General features: G+C 38.3%; 1 protein-coding gene across 1 annotated transcript; it reads right to left on the reverse strand.

Annotated features, from left to right (window-relative positions):
- Positions 1-24,345, reverse strand: LOC107738962 (neuralized-like protein 4). The gene is made up of 29 exons (XM_016550892.1): positions 24,097-24,345; positions 17,465-17,981; positions 16,843-16,908; positions 16,312-16,736; positions 15,483-15,594; positions 15,271-15,359; positions 15,073-15,145; positions 14,718-14,991; positions 14,427-14,608; positions 14,183-14,268; positions 12,675-12,837; positions 12,354-12,564; positions 12,171-12,247; positions 9,409-9,487; positions 9,155-9,324; positions 8,932-9,060; positions 8,644-8,789; positions 6,757-6,975; positions 5,773-5,871; positions 5,535-5,687; positions 5,291-5,455; positions 5,051-5,209; positions 4,675-4,854; positions 3,929-4,022; positions 3,733-3,840; positions 3,447-3,591; positions 3,225-3,337; positions 1,703-1,862; positions 1-1,598 (listed from the first exon to the last, which is right to left on the reverse strand). The coding sequence occupies exons 1-29, from the start codon at positions 24,337-24,339 to the stop codon at positions 1,394-1,396; spliced, it is 4,842 nt and encodes a 1,613-aa protein (XP_016406378.1). The 5' UTR covers positions 24,340-24,345; the 3' UTR covers positions 1-1,393.
- Positions 24,346-24,871: the final 526 nt, after the last annotated feature.

Genomic DNA, 24,871 nt, shown 5'->3' on the forward strand with positions numbered 1-24,871 from the left:
TTGCTGTTGTTATTTTTCCAGCAAGAGCTTACATTTGTGCAATCTTAGTCATAAGAGAATACAAAAACAATGGCAATATATCTAGCATGGAGTAAACAATCTATTAAAAACAAATCACATTCCCAGTGTAAACACCAATTCTGGGGTCAGGGATTCGACTAGACAACTTCCCACAATTCCTCATGAGTCCAGGCACATCTACCCGATAGCTGAATAAACACTTGAATAGGATGTTGAACGCAGAACATAAACAGACCTTTCCATTCAGTTTTTGTACCTGCCACCATTCATTTCAGAAACACTTACATCCTGGTTCTTACACTAAAGTTTGTGAGTAAACAAATGGGCTCAACAGCACACATTACTTCAGAACAGAAGACAAACTCGAACATAACCCATGTGCAAACAACATCTAAAGCAGTGAAGCATTTCAAACAGAAGACAAGAACTTCCACAGGTGACTGACCTTAAATAATGGACGCGCATTTGGCCAAAACGGACACGCGAATACACGCATAGCCTCATAAACTCTCTTCTCCAGGTCTTTTTAGAGTGCTTGGGGGGGAGGGGCGAAATTATGTTTGTATGCATCCATCCAGTTAAACTATGTACTTTTGTCACAATTTAGGTCACATGAAGTGATTTTAGTGGTATGATGGGTTAAACGGAAGAAATGTGAGTTCCACTCCATAGATGGTTACGGTTATATGTGTATTCACCAGAAAAAAATCTCGCCTTCTCGTCTTTATGTAGCTATTTTAATCCACTTTGCATTTGACTATACACTGTATTTGCTGTAATTAGTGAATAAATACACAGCTGTAAGAACCAAAAACAGAGCAGAATCTGTAAACAAAGTAAGCGATGAAATAACAGTAACACTGAGTTTCTTCCTGATTAGGTGATTTCGCTGCATCTTTTATCTTGTTGACATTGTCGTCTTGGTTATTTCCAGGTTGATTTGTCCGTTGCAAGTCTTAAGAAAAACACAAGTATAAATCCAGGGCTGTGCTATGAATAGGTGGTTCTGTGTTGCTTCAGTCCAGTTTTATTTCTGTGAGAACAACAGGCTCTCAAAGCAAAAAACCGAGGGGGGGAGGGGGTGATAGATAGATTTAGATGTATGAAGAGACAGAAAAAATAATGGAGAGCCTGCTGAGTGACGGAATTTAATGAGAAAGACTAAAAATCGCCCACCAGTGTCCGAAACATAAAGTGCAGGCAGTGTCTTTGTCTCTGGGGATTATCATCACCCTCCTTCAAACACAAAAAGTATGTCTGAAACATGCAAAGATGAATGAGATTGGGCAGCAAAACAATGCTTAATCCTCAACGTGGGGGGCTGCGCTCAGATTTGGTTGATAGTGAGGAAGATAATGCCTCGAGTCTCTTTTTACTCCACCCGTATGAGCAGGCCGTACAGAAGCGTGCCTCCTTTTTCCTTGGTGATCCAATCGATTTCTGCATTGCTGAATCGAGGGTCAAGGGGCTCGCTGATTCCCAGCGATGTCGGCCCCACTTTGTAGGAGCCTGGCCGCACGCACACCTGGAAGCCCACCTGGGCCTGGTGACAGCGGAGGGAACGTGGGTCTCGGAATCTGTGCAGAAAAGTGTAACTGTCATCATTTTCAAATTCCATTTCTAGACAATCGTGTTATATTCTCTCTGGTCTTTTTCTCTAGAAGCACCGCTGTTGACTTACTGCACTTTGGGGGCAAAGACCTCCAGGCCCGAGTAGCGCATGGTTGGAGAAAGCTGCACACGGGGAATCTCTCGCTCTGGGGCGCTATTCTCCTCGGGCTCCCCGTAGCTGCCGTGACCCTCTGTCTTCACCGGGGACAAGGAGAAAATGGAGGACGATTCTGCTCATGGGAAAACAGAGAAGCTCAGCTGTGCAGATCTATTCTGATCTCGCTCTAGCTAACTCACACGTTCATGCATTTCATTATCAGATGATTTGCTGTTTGACTTTTTTTGCCATTCATCTTGAGTAAACAAAAAGAAAAGAAAAAAACCGGAACAAAACCTACTGTTTAAACAGATTGAATACCAAAAACATAGCAAATAATGGTATTTAATATACTGATGAGACATAATTAAAAAAAAAATTCTATATAGTTTTCAATACAATACAAAAAATATTACAACATTAATAAATAAATCACATTTATTTTAATATTTAATAAATAACTCTTTATTTACTATACATTAACTATACATTTAGTTATTATAGTTGTATTATATATATTGCACTACCGTACAAAAGTCTGGGGTGGGTAAGATTCGTTTTATGTTTTTGAAAGTCTCTTATGCTCAACCAGGCTGCATTAATTGATCAAAAATACAGTACAAACAGCAATATTGTTAAATATTACTACAATTTAACCCTTTAACTGTCACCTGTCCCCTCTGTGGGACGCCTAAGTTTACTTCACTATATTACAATTAAATCCTAATCTAATCATGACAAACTATATATCGTTGGAAAGGTCTAAGACTCCTAAATAGATATTTTACCACTGTTTTTTGTTAAAAATTATGTAGGAAAAGTAATAGATTAATTTTTGACAAGAGTGCACCTCAAAAATCTACATATACAGGAGTTCTGACCTTTGTCAAAAAAAGTCTTCTTTGTTTGTTGCCTTTTTCTCACACTTTAGAAATCATCAGAAATTATATATCAATTGAAAACTTTAAATCTCAAAATTCATCCTTTGAAACCCATTTTAAAATCAAACATTGCATTACCATGAAAATGGTACATCAATATCATGTTACAAAATGTTTTCGTTCATGAATTATAAAAATGTAAGTTTGGATCGTGCACTTTCACGTCTATGTTCAAAAATGTGAGTGACAGTTAAGGGGTTAAATTAACTGTTTTCTATGTTAATAGATCTTAAAAAGTCACATGATCCTTCAGAAATCATTCTAATTTACTGATTTGGTGCTCAAGAAACATTTCTTATTATCACAGTAGAAATCAGTTGTGCTGCTTTATATTTTTTTTGCATTTGATTCCAAAACAGTTCTGTTTCAAATAATGTAAATGTATTTACTGTCACTTTCAATCAATTTAACGCAACTTCGCTGAATTAATTAACTTAAAAAATATATAAAAATCTTGAACTGTAGTGTATGTTACCATATTATATTTTATTTCCGAATATCTAAATGAAAAATTATTTTCAAATGATAAAAAAATTTGCTTAGCGTTTACCAACCTGACAAGAGTTGATTATGGTCCAGGATGCGTCTAAGGGAGCCGACACTAGTGCCATGGTACGCAATATGCCACTTCTTGAAGGCATTAGAGACTTCACAGTGGGTCTTGATCCTGTTAAAATACAGACAAGAGCTCTTTTTTAAGTAATTAATACTGCTACAACTAAAAAAATTGCACGTTTTCAGAGCTTGATTACTGAGTTGAATTGAAAATAACTGACTGGAGTGCAAAGCGGCACCAGCCGAATGGCAGAGCGTAGTCTCTGGGAGGCTCCCCTCGCTTGTAATAGGCCTCATCACCCCTTAGTTTGTGACAGGACTCACAGTAACACAGGTTGTATTTAGCATCCTCATTAAAATAACCATCTGAAAAAGGACAGAGTGGGAGACGGAGAAAGCAAATGTTCATAATAAGAAAAGTGCTGCAAAAACTGCTACTAATAGGTCCACATTAAATCTGTGGCCACAAAGGATTATTTGTGGGTGTGAGGTATAATGCAGCTGTACCGGGCAGTGTGAGCAGTTCTTTGAATCTGGAGCATAGCGCCTGGTATTCGCACGTTTTATTGGGGTTGACCTCTGGAGGAGGCGTCCAGCAGACACTCTCCTTTATACCTGTCACAAACAGACAGACAGAACAAATGTGTTTAAAGCAGAGTCACACTACAACCACTGTAAGACATGGGGTCAAAATCTCACGTACCATCTACCATATCAGCCTTCTCCATGTCCCCTTGACAACGCACGTCTCCTCTCTCCCCACCAACCACCGGCACGTGATTTGTCACTATAGTGACCTGAGAATACAACACCAACAAGAGGCAATCATTTCCTGTGCATCCAATCAAAGCGTTCATATAGAGAAGCTATTATGAATTTAAAAAAAAATTTTTTTTTTCATCAATATATTAACATAGGGCTTTAAAGATGTAAAGTAAAGTAAAAAAAAATAAAAAAGTACTTAAATTACAAATTTTCTGTGATGGGCAGGGCAAACAAAGATACTGAATATTATGTAAATAATAACAGTAACAAAATGTTTAATGAAAAAATATAAATATTCTCTGACACTTATAAAAAAGATGCTGGTAAAAATATTCAGATTACTAATTTTTGTGGTAGGGTCTGAGAAAATGTTGGCAGGGCAAGTAAAAATAATTATTTATACAATATTTAATAATAATCAATTGTTTAATGAAAAATAGAAATATTTTATCACAACTGCAAAAAGGCCTGTAAAAATGTTGGCAGGATAAGTAAAAATATTAAATATAATAACAACAACAACGTTTAATGAAAATAAATATTTTCTCACATTTACTCTCTCATGATTACTCTCTTTTTTTGTGGTGCGGTCTGTGAAAATGTTAGCAGTGGAAGTAAAAAAAAAATTTAAAAAAAACTTTTTGTTGAGGCCTGATTTAGGGTATTACAGTCACAAGTACTGACCTGTTCACACTGGCCGTAAAGGTCAATGAGGGGATAACAGGGGCTTGGGATGTCCTGGGCTGCTACGCCCTGATCCATGCCGTTAACAAACAGATGGAGACAACCACTGCTGTCCACCAAAAGCCCCAAAACTGTCCCTTCTGGACAGGTGTCCAGGTTAGGACCATAGTTCTCACAAATCTGAGGAAATGAGAGAGAGAGAATAAAGTTAGGAACTGAAATGAATACTGTAAAAACTTAGAAGGAAAGAGGGAAAGGAAAGAAGTTGAAAAACAAACATGAAAGCAATGAAGTGAAATGAGAAAAGAAAAGAAAACAAGGATGTGAAGATCAGGGAAAGGAGGATGAAAGAACCAAGCAAATGAAGTGACATCACCTTCAACGAGTTGTGGAAAACAGAGTCTCGTTGCAGTAGCCAGACTGAGCGTTTAAGGCAGCAAGCTGTGGAAGGGAAGTTGAGGCGGTCTGGCGAATGACCAATCACACCCAGTGACAGGGAGGACGTCCATGATGGATTCAGACGGTCTATCTGAAACTGAGGAAGAACAACAATTAGCGTCACACAGACACTAACAGTCTTTCATTTCCAAACACACTTACACACAAAAACACACACCTGGAAGAGCTGCTGGCGGGGCAAAGCTTGAGCTGTGACTAAAAGACCCTGGTTGTAGCTGGACACCCGGGCGGCAGTCAGGTTCTGATTGGACAGCTGGATATTTTTTCCATGATTCTCCAAAAACATCATGACCGTGGGCACCAGGGCAGGCTCATTCTCACACTGAGAGTTGAAAAAAATTACCAATAAAGCTTGACATTAATATACAAGCTTCAAAATATGATCCTCTAAGATGGCACACCTCTCTGCCAGGAGTGCTGTCCTCCTCTCCCTCGCTGCAGCTGTCAGGCGAGAGCGAGGGAGCTTTCACACTTTCGGAGTCCTCAACTAGTGTGGAGCTGACGATGGACACGGCCGTCACCTTTCCATACAGGTCCAAAACAGCATATACGTTCTGAAACATGCAGTACAAACATGGATGAGCAAACTGGACAATAGAAAAATTAGACATATTAACAGATATAGCGGCATACTTGTACCTTTGCCACTGCAGTGGCTGCTGGTCCCATGTCTTCTCCATCAATGAGAATGTGCATGGTATCGTCACTGCATCTCTTCACCCCAACACGATTTCCCACCTATATTAGAATGGAGGTGTTAAGGCCCTGATATACTCACGACGAAGTACTGTTTCGTTCTTCGCTTAGGGGTAAAAGGAAGTTTGATATACGCAAGCAGCGGTATACTGCCTGACACCAACCCACCACCAAGCCGCTCATCTGACTTTGACGGACTGAACAGAGGAAAAAAACCAGAGAAGGTTTCCACGTCAAAGAAGGCAGAGCCCCGGAGCACACCAACCACGGACCAATGGTAGTTCACTTTGTTAAGCGGTTTTGAACTCCAAATTAATTTCGTTATGGGCTCTCTTTTTTCCGAAATTACATTATATTAGTTTGTTCTTCGATTTTGCTTGAAGTATATTGTGGTCTTTAGAAGAAATTGTTTATAAGCAGACTCATACAATTTAACAAATCCACCACTTGTGTTGGTTTATTAGAAATGTTGTGTAAATTCTTGAGACGTGTTTTTAAATGTTGGGACTATTTTTTACTCAACAACTAGACACTAAAAAAAAAATAAAGCATAATTCAATGGTCCAAAAAAACAGCATATTAGAACGATTTAAGGATCAAGTGAAAAGTGATGAAAATTCAGCTTTGCCATCACATTTTAAAATGTATTAAAATAGAAAACGTTTATTTTATATTGTAATATTATTTTATAATATTACTGTTTTTACTGTATTTTTGAATACTCAAGCTCTTTAAAATCAGGTGGATTCTGATTTATTGTTCATTTGTTGGAAAAAATCATTCTGAAAGGGATTCCAGTGATATCCTTTCTCTTTCATCCTTATAGCTGTGGTGTGGACTTCCCTTTTCTCATAGGATTAGAACAAATGTTAAAACTTTACACTTACAGTTCTTGTCATTGGTATGAATGTGCCTGTAATCTCTTACCGTGAGCCGATCCAGAGAACAGCCATAGTTCTGTCTCTGCAGCACTCCATTGCGTCTGACCTCAGAGCCAGCGAGTACCCAGGTGACCTTTGACCTGAGCTGGGTAAGTGAAGGAGAGAGGCCGCTGAGAGGGCAGGATGGTAGGTCAGGGGGCTGCAGAGTGGTCAAACCCACATGAAGGGAACCGGACCATTTGTCATCTACCTTGTTAATTTTCACCTAAAGAGAAGAACAACAAGACCATTTATGAATAAGACAGTAACATTTCTGGTAACATTTGTTAAAGGTATAGTTCGCCCACAAATTAAAATTCTGTCATCATTTACTTACCCTTAAAGGGGTCATATGATGCTTTTTTAAAGATCATTATTTTGTGTATTTGGTGTAACAGAATATGTTGACATGCTTTAATGTTCAAAAAACACATTCTTTTTCAAATACTGTACATTATTGCAGGTCCTGTATGCCCTGCCTCTCTCAAACGCTTAGTTTCTACAAAGTCCCTCCTTCCGACAAGCGCAGTCTGCTCTGATTGGCCAGCTGACCCAGTGCATTGTGATTGGCCGAACACCACAAGCACTCGTCGGAAATGTAACGCCCCTTACCATAATCGCGAGCTTCATCTTTCAAAATAAATGTAAAGACAGAGCCCGAAAGGGGAACAGAGTCGCGTGACAGACACAGTGATGAAGCTGGTATGTGTTTGCAGTACACAAGCCACGGTTAAGACAGCTGACTCCACTGTGATGTGACCCTGTCTCTCTCTCACACACGCGCGCGTGCACGCACACACACATGATGCGCAAAACTCCGCATTTGAACAGTCAATAGCAAATACTTAAACTAATAACAAAACAGTAGCTGATTCAGAAGCGCCAGATTGTCATAGCAAAGTCAGGATTACCTCCTCTCCTAGGTTCATGAAACGGTCGTCCATAAAATGCATTGCTGTTCTGTTGTAAGTAATCTTAATGCATCTACTTTCGGAAGGCCAAGTAAAGTGCTTTTGCTTTCGCCTAGAAACACACTAACTGCGGTTACTGAAACCATGCTTTCTTTCTTTGCGTGCACATTTGGGCTGCATTATGCAAATATTTCCACATAGTGGGGTAGATATGTGGGGGCGTGTTAGAACGAGCCGTTTTAGGGGGGCGTGGCAGAGTCTTAACTTTGATAAAGAATATCTCTTTGGTTTTGAGACTTTAGTCTTTGCAACTTCAGGGATCTTATCTATGCACAATCAGCTTGTAACACTCCAAAGAGAAAGGAAAACTTGAAATCGCATCATATGACCCCTTTAAGTTTTTCCAAACCTGTATGAGTTTCTTTCCTCTGCTGAACACAAAAGAAGATATTTTGAAGAATGCTGGAAACAGTAGCCATTGACTTCCATAGTATAAAAAAATACTATGGAAGTCAATGGTTGTTTGGTTACCAGCATTCTTCAAAATATCTTCTTTTGTGTTCAACAGAGGAAAGAAACTCATACAGGTTTGGAATGACATGAGTGAGTAACTGATGACAATTTTCATTTTTAGGTGAACTATTCCTTTAACATTAGTTAACTACATTAGTTAACATGAACCGACAATGGAAATATACTTCTGAAGTATTTCTTAATCTTAGTTCATTTTAATTTCAACATTAACTAATGCATTATTCAAATAAAAAGTTGTATCTGTTAATATTATTTAAAGAGGAACTGCTGTATTTTTATTAACTAATGTTAACAAAATTAATAACTACTGTAACAAACGTATTGCCCATCATTAGTTAATGTTAGTTAATATATTAATAATCTAATTGGGCCTTATTGTAAAGTGCTAACACATTTTTTATTTCATTTTTTTTCCCCAGTTGTAAATTAAAGCACATCCTACATCTCACCTCAAACACCTCATCTGTCTTGAGCTCCTTCGCGCTAAACACGATTCCATGGGCATATCCATCAACCCTCAGCGCTTGACAACCGTCTCCTAATAACACCACATTCTTACCATGTTTGCTGTGCAGGCGATGAGCAACCCCTGCCACTAGAGGGTGACAAAGACATAAAAGTAGACCAAAACATATGATCCTGTTTACAACTGGTGTTGGTGACATGAATGTTCAAATATTCAATCCTAATAAATGAATACTGCTTCAAATGCAAAAATAATGTTAAAAATATAATACCTGGAGAGTGTATGGGGAAGCTCTTCTCTGTGATGTTACTGGTACACAGACTGTTATCTAATGGCCCCGATGAGCTTGTAATGGACACTTGCACACACTGACCATAGAGATCAACCACAGCGTATATTTCTAAAAAAAAAAAAGGACAGAGGAAAAGAAAGGAGGGAGATGTTAGACATTACTAAGTTCTGATATATCAGTGTTGCATAAAGTTGACAATTACCTGGTGGCAGCCCGGTACAAGCTACACCCTGGTCAAGCCCGTTGATGAAGTAATGCAGGTCTCCATTAGCTGCACGCATCATCCCAATCCTGGAGCCTGTCGTCAGAGAGTCCAAGTCACAGCCGTAGTTATTCCTCATGGTATTCCCATCCTGCATGATCGCTGTGCCGCTACAGAAGAGAAAGAGCAAAGAGAGATGTAAGGTATCAGGTCTGGCAAAAAAAGGATTTTTAATCCATTAACCAACAGCTCACCTCAACATCCATGTGTCATAGTCAATGTCAGTCATCGTATTAGGGAACTCCAGTTCTTCTGGTCTGATTACGGTTACTCCTGTGAAAAACACAAACCAAAAACAGGTTCTTATTCAGGATCCATTGAAAAAATAAATAATATAAACAGAACTAAGTGATTTTTGGAAATAATAATATTAGATTCCTTTTAATATTTCTAGAACCAGTATTTTTCTACCGATTTAGAACACCAAACGAAACAACTATATTTCCTGCTAGGGCTGTCGCGATTCCTCGATTCAATTCGACTACTCGATTTTAAAAACCCCTTGATTGCATTTTGCCCGAGTCGAGTAATCGGCAAAATACCGGAAGTGGCACATTTCACAGACGAGAATCCATGAAAATCATTATAAGACCGTCTTCCAAGGCTGCGTGACATATTCAACTCATTTAAAAATCATAATAAAGCATAATGCTATTGTGAATTCGCAAACGTTATGATTCAATTAAATAAATATATGCAATGCCAGTTTAATAAATGCGCTTTAATTTTTTACATGTAGGTTACATACGTGCATCTCAGAGCGGCTCAGTTCACAGTAAATGCTGCTCCACACGAACTGTTATCATTTACATGCGTGGAGCGTCTCAAACTCCATCTCTGCATATTGCTGCGAGTTTGGGTTTATTATAATATTCATCTGGGAATGCAACGTGCGCCATTTCATCAGATTTGTAAGGTAAATCATTTATATACCTACACAAACACAGGAGCCCCGCGACTTTTATTAATAAAATGGCTTAGATACTGGATAACTGCGTTATATTCCTCAGCAACGAGGAGGTAAAAGCTCTGTTTAAGTAACTAAACTCAGAACTTCATTGTTTGTAGAGAGAGAAGCACAGACGCAGGTAATTCACACACACACACACAACTGTCATCTTTCTCTCTTTCGAACAAACGATTGATAATTAATTCAAATAAATGTTATAATTCATTCAAATAAATGTGATCTAACTGCACTATTTCATCTGTGTCTGATTTGAAGCGGGCAGAATGCTAGAGCTAAGGAGCCGTAACGTTAACTGACAAAAATAACCGTCTTTTTTACCCATACGGTCAAATATTGCGCTGCATAGAGCAATACTACTTTTTAACTTGTCCATAACTTGGCAAATGACCATGGAATAAGCGGGATAATCAACGGCTTGCCATGCATTGAAGGATTTTAAATGTTTTTTTTTGTTGGGGTCAGGTGGTTCTTTGCCTCCACATTGTGCATTTAAAATCCTTTAATGCACGGCAAGCCATTGATTGTCCCTTACTTAATTGCTATTATATGTATTTGAAGTCATTTTAAAGGCTATTGTTCGCCTTTAAAGACCTATTGGTCTATTCTTATTACTACAAAAATATTCATTATTAATTATCCGATTACTCGATTGATCGTCAGAATAATCGACAGATTACTCATTACCAAAATAATCGTTAGTGACAGCCCTATTTCCTGCACTACAGCATGAACAGCTGTACTCCAATTTCCAAAACATGACTCTTATGAACCAGTTATTTCTAGTGAATAAAATACATAGTGGTATTTCTGTAGTGAATCAGTTGTATTTCTTAAGTGAATCGGGGCAATTTCTTTAGTGAATTGGTATTTCTTTAATGAGTCAGAGGTATTTCTTTAGTGAATCAGAGGTATTTCTTTGGTGAATCAGTGCCATTTCCTTAGTGAATCAGAGGTATTTCTTAAGTGAATCGGGGCAATTTCTTAGTGAATTAGCTGTATTTCTTTAGTGACTCTGTGGTATTTCTTAATGAATTAGGGCTATTTCTTTAGTGAATTATCAATATTTCTTTAGTGACTCTGTGGTATATATGTTTATAAGCAACTGAAAAAAGCACAAATGTCAGGGCATGCCAAAACTTCTCCAGGGCCCCAAAACACCCTTAGACCCCAGAGGGTTAAGTAAATCAGGGTATTTCTTATTTGAAGTCATTTTAAAGGCTATTGTTCGCTTAGGTCTATTCTTATTACTACAAAAATATTCATTATTAATTATCCGATTACTCGATTGATCGTCAGAATAATCGACAGATTACTCATTACCAAAATAATCGTTAGTGACAGCCCTATTTCCTGCACTACAGCATGAACAGCTGTACTCCAATTTCCAAAACATGACTCTTATGAACCAGTTATTTTTAGTGAATAAAATACATAGTGGTATTTCTGTAGTGAATCAGTTGTATTTCTTAAGTGAATCGGGGCAATTTCTTAGTGAATTAGCTGTATTTCTTTAGTGACTCTGTGATATTTCTTAATGAATTAGGGCTATTTCTTTAGTGAATTATCAATATTTCTTTAGTGACTCTGTGGTATATATGTTTATAAGCAACTGAAAAAAGCACAAATGTCAGGGCATGCCAAAACTTCTCCAGGGCCCCAAAACACCCTTAGACCCCAGAGGGTTAAGTAAATCAGGGTATTTCTTTAGTAAATTAGTGGTATTTCTCTAGTGAATCATTGGCATTTCTTTAATGAATCAGAGGTATTTCTTTGGTGAATCAGTGCCATTTCTTTAGTGAATCAGAGGTATTTCTTTAGTGAATCAGTGCCATTTCATTAGTAAACAGTGTTTAGTTAATCAGTGCTATTTCATTTGCGAATCAAAGGTATTTAATAAATTAGTGGGATTTCTTTAGAAAATCAGTGGAATTTCTGTACTGAATCAGTGGTATTTCTTTAGTGAATCAGAGTTTTATATAAGCTGACCTGCTTCTATTGAGCCTGACCAGCGATCCACCATTTTCTGAATTACAATTTCAAAGAGCTCTCCATCCCGAAGGCACCTGTTCAGTGAGACATAAAAGCATAAAATATTCATTTAATCGATGGCTGATCCATCAAGACCAACCAGCATAATCTAAGCACTTAAGAGTTCATGCTAAAAGTAACCTGTTTGAAATAACAATGGCATCGTTAAACTCGCTGCGGCAGTTCTGCCTAAGTGCCGTTCGGCCACCATTGGTGATGACTGCGTTTGTTCCGTGTAGCTGATGAAAGCGCAGGTCGTTGGCAGTTGTAGCTCCCGAGACTGAACATGGGCTACCAGGAGACATCGCAGTAGGGCCCTCAGAGCTGTCATCAGGCAAGGGAGGGAGATCGGCTAAAAGAGCGAGAGAAGGAGATTTTTAAAAGTCTGTTGACACCGGAGTACTTCAGGGTGTCTACCATCCATCCACCCATTTCTACTACTCTTCTCCTTATTGCTCTCACCCAAATCATCCATTATGGTGGCCTGGGCAGCCTGTCCATACAGGTCCACCACTGCATACACGCTGGGCGGAACATTCCAGGCTGCGGGACCTTGAGGCACTCCGTTCACAAAGAAATGCAAACTCCCATCCTCCTTTCGGACAACTCCCACTGTATCTCCAGCCTATAGATTTTCGCATGAGGCACATGAATATAAAACCAGCTAAACCAGGATAAGTTCCCAAAAATCTACTCTTATAATTAACAGAACAGGCATAAAAGTCTCAATTTACCCTGGTGACAGTTCTGTCAAGTGTCAAAAAGATCTTTAAAAGGCATTTGGAAGAGGGTGAAATTTAAGACACCATTGGGTTTAGTTTAACCAACATGGCTACAGTTGTCTTTTTTATCATTTTTGGGGCTTGACAGATGTGGTCACTAGTGATTAATTTTTTATTAAAACCAAAACCAAAGTTTTCATTAATCTGAAAATTGTAATAAAACCAGGATAAGCAAAAATCTACTCTTATAATTAACAGAACAGGCATAAAAGTCTCAATTCACCCTGGTGACAGTTCTGTCAAGTGTCAAAAAGATCTTAAAAAGGCATTTGGAAGAGGGTGAAATTTAAGGGTTTAGTTTAACCAACATGGCTACAGTTGTCTTTTTTATCATTTTTGGGGCTTGACAGATGTGGTCACTAGTGATTAATTTTTTATTAAAACCAAAACCAAAGTTTTCATTAATCTGAAAATTGTAATAAAATTTGGGTAACTGAACTCATTTAGGGTGTTGTGTTCAAAGGTGATAAACCTTTCATAGAGAAGTTCTTTGGCAATGAGCCACCTCGCGATATTTCAGATGAACAAATTGTACATTTTGGTACTCTAGGATCCTTTTTGGATTACGATGAAGTGTATCCACACTGCTGGCATGTTTACTGGCTGTTGCTTATCCATGTTGTGTACATAAAATACACTTTGACAGTCACAACTGTTTCAGCCAAATGTTTTCAGTTGCCAAAATTTCAGTGCATCACTAGTGGTCACTAGGGCTGTGCAAAATTTGAATGCGATTTTCATGCGCATCTCGTCAGTAAAGCCGCTTCTGGTGATTAGTAGTAAATCTCCAGCACATGCTTTCAGATGGAGCGGCATTTACTACACAGAGCCGTAGTTCACTGACAAGGTACACAAAATCGGCAATGAATCGGCTGCGATTTTGAACGCGATTTTGAGTAGCTTGTCAGTGATCTATGGCTCTGTCTAGTAAATGCCGCTCCATCTGAAAGCACGTGCTGGAGATTTACAACTAGTCACCAGAAGCGGCTGACAAGATTCGCATGAAAATCGCATTCGATTTTTTGCCCAGCCCTAGTGGTCACTATGTTGTATAACTTGTTGTATAAAAAGCAGTTTGAAGGTTTTTCCAAAATTCTTCTTTTCTACTCACAATACTGATTTGGAATGACACTTTCTTAAGAAGATTGAAAATAGAAGTAAAAAGTTTGAGTAGGGCTGCAAACTCACTTTTAGGCGGTCCAAGTTGTGCCCGTATTCATCAAGAATTGTAGTTCCGTTGTGCATGACACCATTTCCTGTCATCATCCAGGTTCCTGTGGAGATATCGGTGCATTAGATTAGCTATCTGCCAACACTCATGCATTTTACATTTGATGCTATAGGTAATGTGGCCTTGACTCACAGACACTTTAATCAGTCAGCTGTGCTTTCAATTGTGACCTGTGGGTGTAACTGTGTGTCAGCATCTTACCTGAGCGCAGATTAGTCATGGTTGATGGTAGCTGAAGATAGGCGGGGTTATGAGTAGTCACGCCAATCTCTATAGAGCCCGCCCATTTGTCCACCATTTTGTCGATGCGTACCTGGAAAACCTCATTGGAGTGCAACGGACGGTTGCTAAGCACAACGCCGTGGTTGAAGTCATCCGTCGCACTGTGCCAGAGAATAACATTTCACTGAACTGCCACTGAAATGATGCAGTGGCCCTATTAATGCAGTAGGTAGAGATCAGTTAATTAATTTTTGGATTAAATGAACTCACTGAGGCCGTAAAGCAGTGCGGCCATCACTGATGATTGCAGCCTTCTGCCCACAGTTTGGATGGAAGAGCAAGCGGTCTGGGACATCAGGCTCAGGGGTCAATGAAAGAGCAGGCCGAGGCCGGCCCACGTCAGGTGACAATGCCCTCATGATGGCATTGTTGCGACGTAAATGGTCACTATGGTTATGATTGTGGACAATGGTGACCTTTACTGCCATGCCATAGAGATCCACCACTCCATACACTACACCAGGGGTCTGATTGGCTGCAACCCCTATGACATCATTTCGGAAAAGTATTTTAGAATAATCTGAACTGTGTGTGAATTTATTATCACCGAGATCTGAAATTCCACCTTGATCTATGCCATTAATGTAGAAGTGCAGAGCTCCACTGGCTTTCCTCATCAGCCCTATGAGATCTCCCTCCTATAAATGACAACAACATAAAAAGCATTATGGGCATGTTGTGTATAAATAAACAAAAGCAATCACCTTGAGTATTAAACTGCATGAGATAATCTTAAGATTCACAGATCCAGCTGCCAATTTACCTGGAGTTCATCCAGGCTGAATTCACAGTATTCCCGACGAGTCCCCTTCCCATTGGTTAAAATCCCACAGCCACTCATCATGATTGTGCCTTAAAGACAATAAGAATGTGATGAATACTAAGATTTAGACACATGTGCCTGCTATGTATATTGTCATGATTCTGTGAGAACTGCGGATTGATTTGATTGCATGACAGAATAATAAAATGTACCTGAACGTAAATTGGTCATTGTTGCAGGGTAGTCAAGATTATTTGGGTTGTGGGTTGTCACTCCAATCTCAATGGAACCAGACCATTTATCCACCAGCTTGTCAATGCGAATCTGAAACAGACAAGTGCCACAATATAATCAGAGGTGTATAGTACATGAGTAATTGTTCTTTTACTATATTTTTTCATTTGTTTTGTATAATTGTTGTATAATTATTTTAAGGATCATATCATTATTAATTAGTTGTATTATGTTTGTACTTTAAGGAATTTGATACATTATTTTACGAATCAAAGTTACTTTAATTAGAAAACCTTCAGTCAATTTACAAGGGTGAAAAATAAAACATTTTACTTTTTGTGTTCAAATACTTGATATTATACTAAATTAAGATTGGTAAGATTTTTTAGCGCTTTTGAAAGAAGTCTCTTATGCTCACCTAGGCTGCATTTATTTGATCAAAAATATATGACATTGGGAAATATTATTACAATTTAAAAAGCAGTTTTCCATTAATACATTTTAAAATGTCATTCATTCCAGTAACGACAAATCTAATGTTATTTTAATATTCTGATTTGGTGCTGAGGAAACATTTCTTATTATTATCAATGTTGAAAACAGTTGTGGCGTTTATTAATTTTGTGAAAAAATGTGATGCATATTTTTTTTTTTGTCAGGATTCTTCGAGGAATAGAAAGTTAAAAAGAACATTATTTAATTCAAACAAATATTTTGTGAAATTTGTCTTTACTGTCACTTTTGATCAATTTAATGTATCCTTGCTACACCTATTTAAAAAATAAATAAATAAAATAAACTATATACCTCAAACATTTCGTTGTGTCTGAGTGGTCGATTTGTCATGACGACTCCGTTATTGAACTCATCCAGTGGTCTCCTCCTTTCTGCTGTCTTATTGTTGTTGCTTAGCTTGATCAGCGTGCCACACTTCTCATGGAACAGCAGCGCATCATTGGTTGTCATGCCGCCAGCGGCCACCCCCAGTCCCGCCACCCCACCAGAGCTCCCGGCTGGGCTGCTATTGCTGCTACTGCCTCCACCTGCCCCTCCGCCGCCAATGCCGCTGTCGCTTCCTGTTCCTCTTCCTCCACCACTACTTCCTGTGCCGCCCCTGGAGGAGTCAGAGACTCCCACTCCCACCCCCAAGTCCTCTCCACCCTCTTCCTCCGAACGATAGAGAGAGACAATGGCATTGTTGAACACATCAAATAACTGGTGCTCAGTCAAAACTGGGAGAAAAAAAAGTGTAAAAAAGACCAAAAGATATAATAAACCACAATGACATTGCAGATTTACAAAGATAAATAACTGAGGCTGGTTTTAAAAGTGACATACCACTATCAGGCTCAAAGTTGTTTGGAAATTTGTCAGGCTGACTGTGCGTCCTTGACGCCTCAGGCACTGATAAGAAAACAAAACAGAGAACATTTGTTCATTACAACTGAGCTAAAAACATATTAGAGTGCCATGATAAAGAAAAGCAAAAATCTTTTAAAAATCAAGTTTAAAAAGAATTATTATTATTTATTTTTTTTAGAAATTTACAGTTTGTATTCATGTTATTCTCAGCACTTTCAAGAAACGTTTCCAAAAGAATGACTCTAAAAATGTAATGTGGTGTAACCATCAAGTAAATTGTAATGGCAAATTTTATTTACACCTTGAATACATGTGAGTGTACACATATTAATTATTTTCAAAAAAGTATTAAAATATTAAATATATTTTTCCTGATTAAAAAAGGTATGGTGGATTTAAAAAGAGTCATGAATTATTCATTAATAAATATCATTAAGCTTTTGGGGAGTCAGAATGCATATGTCTGAACGTTTCAAAGCATCACATTACTTTTTTTGCGGACAAAAGCTTTTCAAATATCAGTTAACAGTTGTGTTAGCATTTGACACAACTACTTGAAATCCTTTCTATCACACTATACAGTGTGGTCTAGTTTTACCTTCCTCTGCTGATCCATTCATTATGGCTGTTGAAGCACCAGCTGCAGACAGCACGATTGCTCCAGCCCCGTCTTCGTGGCTACGGCAAGCATCTGCCATTACGGACATCGCTTGTGTCGACACCATCTCATCCTCCACCTCTTCATCCTCTTCCCCATCTACTTCAGGTGGGTGTTCGCAGCTTACCACAGTCACTTGGGTACACTTCCCATAGAGGTCCACCACGGCCCACAAACGAGAAGGAAGTCCACTTGCCGCCGTGCCACAGTCCTGTCCGTTCACCCACAGATGCAGTTCTCCTTTCCCATTCCGCTGGATCCCCACACGGTCCCCTTCCCCTAGCTGGTCCAGGTCGCGACCGTACTCCTCCAGGACTGAGCGACCGTCCTTTAGCACAGAGCAGCCGGACACGATCCACGAGCCACCCTTCAGCCCTGTGGCACTGCTGGGAAATTCCAGACCGGCTGGGTCCAGCGCAGTCACTCCGATCTCTATAGAACCGCTCCACGAGTTAACCTAGATAAAAGGGAATAGAAATGTGAGTTAGTTAAATGTTAGTCAATCCCTTTATAAATGATCTCAGAAGTCTCAGAACCATGGTGCATGACTCACCATGGGGCTTAAATGAGTTCCACAAGTTCAAGTCAGGCCTGCAACATATTACGGTCTTAGTTCCCCTGTCTTCTCTCAATAGTGTTATTACATTTAATTAAGTATTGAATTGATCAAAAGTGACAGTAAAGACAAGTAGGCTATAATGTTAAAAAATAGATTATTAGAATTATTTCTGAATGATTATGTGACACTGAAGCCTGGAGTAATGGCTGCTGAAAATTCAGCTTTGCCACCACAGCAATAAATTACATTTGAAAAATATTAAAATAGAAAGTGTTTTTTTTTAACTGTAATACAATTTTACAATATTACTGTTTTTACTGCATTTTTAATCAGATAAATGCAAGCATTTAAAGAAACTTCTTTCAAAATTGTTTGATTGGTAGTGTGTATGTATAAGAATTTTCCAGGTTCAGTATAACTATTACCACAGAGAAAAAAACAAGAAAAAAAAAAAAGTTTATAGTAATCCACAATTGAAGTCCATAGAGAAGATATTTAGAGCAAATATGTGAAACATATAGTTATGTTAAAGAAATTATTTTCATTTCTAACATTAATTATTAATTAATATTACATATCAATTATACTAATTTGTTATGCCCCGTCTAGGCTAAAGACGCAACATGAAAGAGTACGACACAGAAGAGTGTTTAAAAAAAACAACAACAAGGAGCAGTATTTTAATGAGCACAATGGGTTTACAGTACACCTGGGGGAATTTTAGCTTCGGGAGCAGACAAGGCCAAAATAAACAAAAACCACCTAATTCTTATACCTCTAACTACCCTCTTTCACAAAAGAAAAGAAAAGAAAATACAATTACTTCCCTGCATCCCTATTCAAAAACAATCAATAAAAGGTTCCAACAAAAATGGCGTCGGTCTCCCTAAATCCCCAAAACGTTATGTACAATTATTTACAAAGGTGAGCAAAAAGGTCCAAACAGGAGCAATCGAGAATCAAGGTCAAAGAACATGCGGTGGTCGGTATTACGAATGAGTGAGCTAAGCAAACTAACAAACAACAATCAATCTCTCACAGGCAGTCTCTCAGTCTTACTAACTCGTCTGTAACTAACTAGCAGAGTCAAGCAGAGCAAACACAGCAAGTGAGCACAAGGCTGATGTAGGAAGTGACGAAAGGAGGCTTTTATAGGCAGCTAGGAGTCAGCTGACTGGGCAGGGCGTGGTACCAATTAAACTGCAGGAACCAATCGGTCTTCTTCCTGGACAGAGACACACAAACACCTCCCAAAACAAAAGAAAACACAGAAATAGAACAAAGGCGACGTAACATAATTATTATATTAAATTATCTTCAAATTTGTATTACAGGAGATATAAAAGCGGTCTAAATCATGCTTTTAGTGGTGGGACTGTTCTAGTCAGACAAACTTTGTTATTCATCCACCAATGTACTTCCTGCAAGTGGAGTTAGCTCCAATGTAAACAGTAATTTGTGGATGGGTACCTCCCTTTCTGGCATACTCTCGCACATATGAGCATTACATAGTAAACACATGAAAGTCTTTTAACTACTTGCTATACTTTCAAAACAATATTTTATTGTTTACTCAGGCATAGCTTTGTCCACCAGACTTCCAATGCAAGTGCATTACTCTACAAGCCATTCATATGGCCATTCCTCGATGGCCGAAGCGAAATAATTTTCATTGGTAATTACATCATGCCACAAGTGCCAATAACTGAGCTAAACCCCGAATTTTTCAGTTAAACAGATCTCTATATCACAGCCTTCACTGAAATACTGTCTCTAGCTTTTGGATCATCGCTGCACACCATTGTGGATGGTGTGTAGGCTGTCAGTGAAGCAGGGCTGCATGTGTGTATCTGGGTTAAGGCAGGCTGAGAAGAGGGACGGGCGGCACTGAATGTGATAAAGTTATTTCTCTAATCTGGTTACATAAGTGACCAGTAATCTGTTCATTGTCTTTTTCCCGTCTGTCTAGAAGTGAGGAAACAGTAAGAGTGAAAAAATACAGGAAACTGGAATAATGTCAGGGAACAATAGGAATAATATTGATTTGCTGTGCTCTTCCTTTCTCAAGCTTCAATTTCTACATAAAACAGAAAGTCATTTCTTTTAAACATTAGACGCAGACTATCATAAAATTGCTTAGGCTACATTTCATATGACCAAATCTGACAAAAACATATTCTCTCCTGAATCCATTTTCAAACCAAAATTTTGTGTAGGAGATGCAAGATGATGTCAGTTCAAAAACATGACAAAAATGTACAGAATCAGCATATAAATACAAATTATAAATATAAAGTGTTCCCTGATGACAACAAGGAAGGACTATGGCAGTACCATGATTTGAATAGATTATTGGGTAACATTCACTAGTAATTGCGTGGATTATTTCACATTTTTCTGAGAACTTCTCACACAAAAAAATATAACACCCAATTGTAGGCACATGAATTTGTTCTTAAACTTGCTTTTAATTTAAATAAATTTGGAGTATTATAAATGATATCATATGTCATATGCCCAAGGTCAGTCACTTACATAAAACACGCCCAAATCATCTCCATATAAAACTTTTTTCCTTACTGCCTTTCCTTAACAGGACTTTATTCAACATATGACCCTCTCTAAAAAACGCTCTTGCCTGACAGCATGCACAGAGCAGATCCTCAAGCAATGCCAAGTGTGCCATCCTCAAAACCAGTTCAAACACAATAAACATTTTAAGACGACCCAGATTACAAACTCTCATTCTCACAGCTCAAACTATAACGCAAGCTTTTTCACTGTATATGATGAACTAGATTTAAGATGAAATGTTTATGTATAAAATTTCATCTGAATTGCATGGCTGCTAGGGCTGTCAAAATGGCTGAAAAACTACATTTGAATTTTGTACTTAAATATTATCAAAATTGGAATTATATTCAAATTTAAAATGCATAATTTCAGTTAGGGTGAAGAAAAGCTTTTGGCTTCTCTCCTGAGGCCACAAGAGGGTAATGCACATTTATTCAAAGCATATAAGATAAAATGACTATCTGTGAAAAAAGTGCATAATGTTTAAAATGTTTATAAACCAATTATAATTAATTAAGTTGCCGATATGGCTAGGAACTATACTCTGCAAAGTTCCTTGATTATTACGCCGGAATGAGAGTACAGTTCCTAGCCACATCGGCCTAGAAAATCGCAACTTTTCATTTCCATCGGTCTTAGTACACGATGTAACTACAGAAGAGTCAAGTTTTAAATAGGAAAAATATCGAAACTCCTTGGTCATTTTTGAGCGAGATGCTAACGGTCTAATCAGATTCAATGATCTATGCTAAGCTACAGCTAAAAGTGCTACCGCCAGACCCGGAGATCGGCTGAATGGATTCGAAAACGGTAAAACTCAACTGTTTAACTCTAGGGGAGTTGGAAAATGAGCCTATTATCAAAAATAGTGGGAGTGTTTCTTTAAGGTTCGCTCATCATGGATTGCCGCTCCTCTGCAGCGTTCAGGTGAGTATGACATTTTTCTTCAGATGCCAGATGAGTCCGTCTGCCCTCTATCAGTGGTGGACCTTAAGGACTCTGGTGATGAGCTCATGCCGACAAACTTTCCCGCAATATTTGTAATTAACAATGCAGCAGCGCCGCATCTAGTGGCTTCAACTGGATAGGCTAACAAAAACATTATAATGCAACGACACTTACATCGTCATCGCATCTCGTGTGCCACTGATAAGGCTGCCTCCTTAACGCACACCTAAAATTAGAATGCAACGTTTTTGCATTCGAATGTGGATTTTTATTTTAAATTCGACGAATACTCGAAATTCGAATTATTTTTTGACAGCCCTAATGGCTGCATCCAAAATTGCATACATCTGTACTATATAGGGTACTAGGCAAAAAACAGCATGTGAAGAGTAGTATGTCCAAATTTACAGTATTTAGCAGTAGGCTAAAAGTTCCCAGATGACCTATACTGGTGAGATTCTGAAATGCGCATTCCATGGACACTTTACAATCCCATGAAGCCAAAGGAGAGGATTTGTGAACAGCAACACAACTGTCACATGACAATGACAACATGGTGAATGTAGTACATCCATATTAAATTCTTGCTATACAGAACATACTTTTATTAATGGTCACAAACTAATTATTTATTCAAAAGAAGTATCTACCAACTATGTGATTTCTGATGCAGTCTATGTGCTTCATGCAAAAGTGTGGTTTCGGTTGTTCCCACATTTTTTCAGTTAATTTAAAATAAATTTAGTACAAAAGCTATTGGTGAATCATGATTTGCTCGTACGCAAGTTTTCACGCACAAATTTGAGTGTAAACAAATACGTTTAGTGAATGAGATGCATTGTGTTTCTTTGTTTACTAGTATTATTAGCTAGTGCTTAATTTCCCAGAAATCTTTCAGAAATGCTTGCTGTCTGTTCAATGTCACATGATAAATTCAATTATCATACATTGACCCAATTTGAAAAAAAAAACAGGGTTTTAATATATAACATCATCCTACTCCAGTAGTCAAAGCCATTCCCAGTGTTAATTTTAAGTAATGAAGAGCTAAATATCTTACCTCAGATGAAGTGATAATTGGTTGCCCTTGAATGATCATTAAATCACCCATGGCTTTATTATATTCACTATTAAAATCATATCTTATACACTGGAGAACAAAAAAGTTGAGAGATGTCCTGCTGTAAAGCCATATGGTACGTGAGCAGACAGTAAGGTCAAACTTCTAATTTAAAATCCATAGACAACACTACAGACTACCAACATGAACTAAATGCTGCTCAACCATTGAAATACATTAACAGGGATAAAAATAGGACTTCCTAGCCTAGGTAAGAAAGGTTAAACACGAAAAGAAACGGACTAGAATTTGAGAGCTGAGAACATTAAAGAATAAACTTTTCATCATTATGAGACTTGTAAGATAATATTACAGTTCGATTTAAACTGTTTATTGGCTGCAAGGTTGATGTGAAGCTAACAAGCAGCATGTTACGACAATGAGCATCTGCATACAGGCAACAAATTTTAAGTTTTGTTCTACAACATTAATTATGAAAACCTTGAATTTTGAAGCCAGTGCTTTTTGAAAACACAAGCTGCAAACAAAATTAAGATACCTTGTTCATGCACAAACTGAAAAAGGCATTATTCTTATTATTACATAAAAAATTAATATGATGTATCTAGGCTACAACTGTTGATTTTGTCAACTGACAAAAAGAAGAAAAATATTAATTTATTATAATTTGTAGGGAAGATGTGTTTGACGCTTATGCAATCTTAGATTTGTAAACACACAAAATGTAATAATGAATCATTTCAGGACCACTACTACAATTCATGGAACCGGAGACAACATTTTTGTGGGGTCCCCTTCTCCCACAGTCCCAAATGAGCAGTCCCCCTCTCTAGTCACAAGGAACAACCTTCCCAGTTGTTCTCTCTTACCATGCTCTGCTTGTTTTGTTCAGCTTGTTTTTGAACGAATCACCTGACTGAATGAATGACTGACGCAAGACACGCGAAAAGACAGTCACTTGATAGGGTCACTGAACTAATCAGTGAATTCAGAAGAATCGATTCACTGAAATGAGTCAAAATCAGTAGCAAAGGGCACAGCACACGGTGCGTGTACATGTTTACATGGGCTTCCAGTGGAACATATATAGTAGTAATTCCCAAAAATATGCTGTGTATATGCAGACTGTTATGATCAGATGAGATTCATCTCGTTAACCCCATGACAATCCAGGAATAGCCAAGCAGACCAGCATCCAAACATCAACAGCACTGACAGATCATGACAGATCACTGCAAAACCCGCAGCACACGCACGTCCTGAGACATCCACACACATAAACACCACGCATGAGCTATGAATAAGCTGACAGTAATGAACCACTGCAGACGAGCTGACACACACTCCCACCCTTTTCTCGATTTCTCTCTCTCTCTCTCTCTCTCTCTCTGGTGGGGCATGCTTGTTTACCTTCTTGTCGATGCGGACAGTGAAGACATTGCGGTCCCTCAGCGGCTCCCGACTGAGGACCAGGCCGTGATTGAATTCCTGTACCGGCTGATTCCGTTGAGCGGTTCGGTTGGAGTTCGACAAACCGATCAGTTTTCCGCTGCGCGGATGCAACTCAGCCGCCATCTTCGCACGGGCGGCGCGGTGCACGACATCGAGCGTCGTTTTGCGACAGTGGAGAGTCGCTTGTGGGCAATTCGCCATTGGCTCTGGGTATATTTGTTGGCATAAATAAATATCAGTTTGCGTGTAGATAGAATACAGCAAACGTGCGTGAGCCGATAAAACTGGATAAATGTGCTGGAGGTAGGTAATATGTGGATAAATACAGACAAATATATACTTAATCGCCATAGTTTACAACATCACAAATGAAGCTGATGAATTAAGCAACACTCACACGAAGAACTCAATTATATGATGACTTTAACAATTCTATCAATAACTATACTTGGGAATTATTTAAAACAGAGTTTTTTCCCCTAATGAAAGTAATTTAAACACAAACCTGATTAATCTATTACTGATATAAAAAAATAACCCAGTTTTTAATTTGTGGGAGCTATACTAAAAAGTCCTCTAGATGGCAGTGGATTGCAGAGAAACCTACATAACAACTGATATATGAAGCTCATGTAGCCAAAAACATTAGATGAACTTGACTTTATGTGTTCCGGGAGTTGTTTTTTTATTTATTCGTTTTTGTTGCATAAAGATAATGTTTAAAATGTATATT

Source organism: Sinocyclocheilus rhinocerous, unplaced genomic scaffold (genome assembly GCF_001515625.1).
Source record: "Sinocyclocheilus rhinocerous isolate Xijiao unplaced genomic scaffold, SAMN03320098_v1.1 scaffold735, whole genome shotgun sequence".
In the NCBI taxonomy this organism is placed as follows: Eukaryota; Metazoa; Chordata; class Actinopteri; order Cypriniformes; family Cyprinidae; genus Sinocyclocheilus; species Sinocyclocheilus rhinocerous.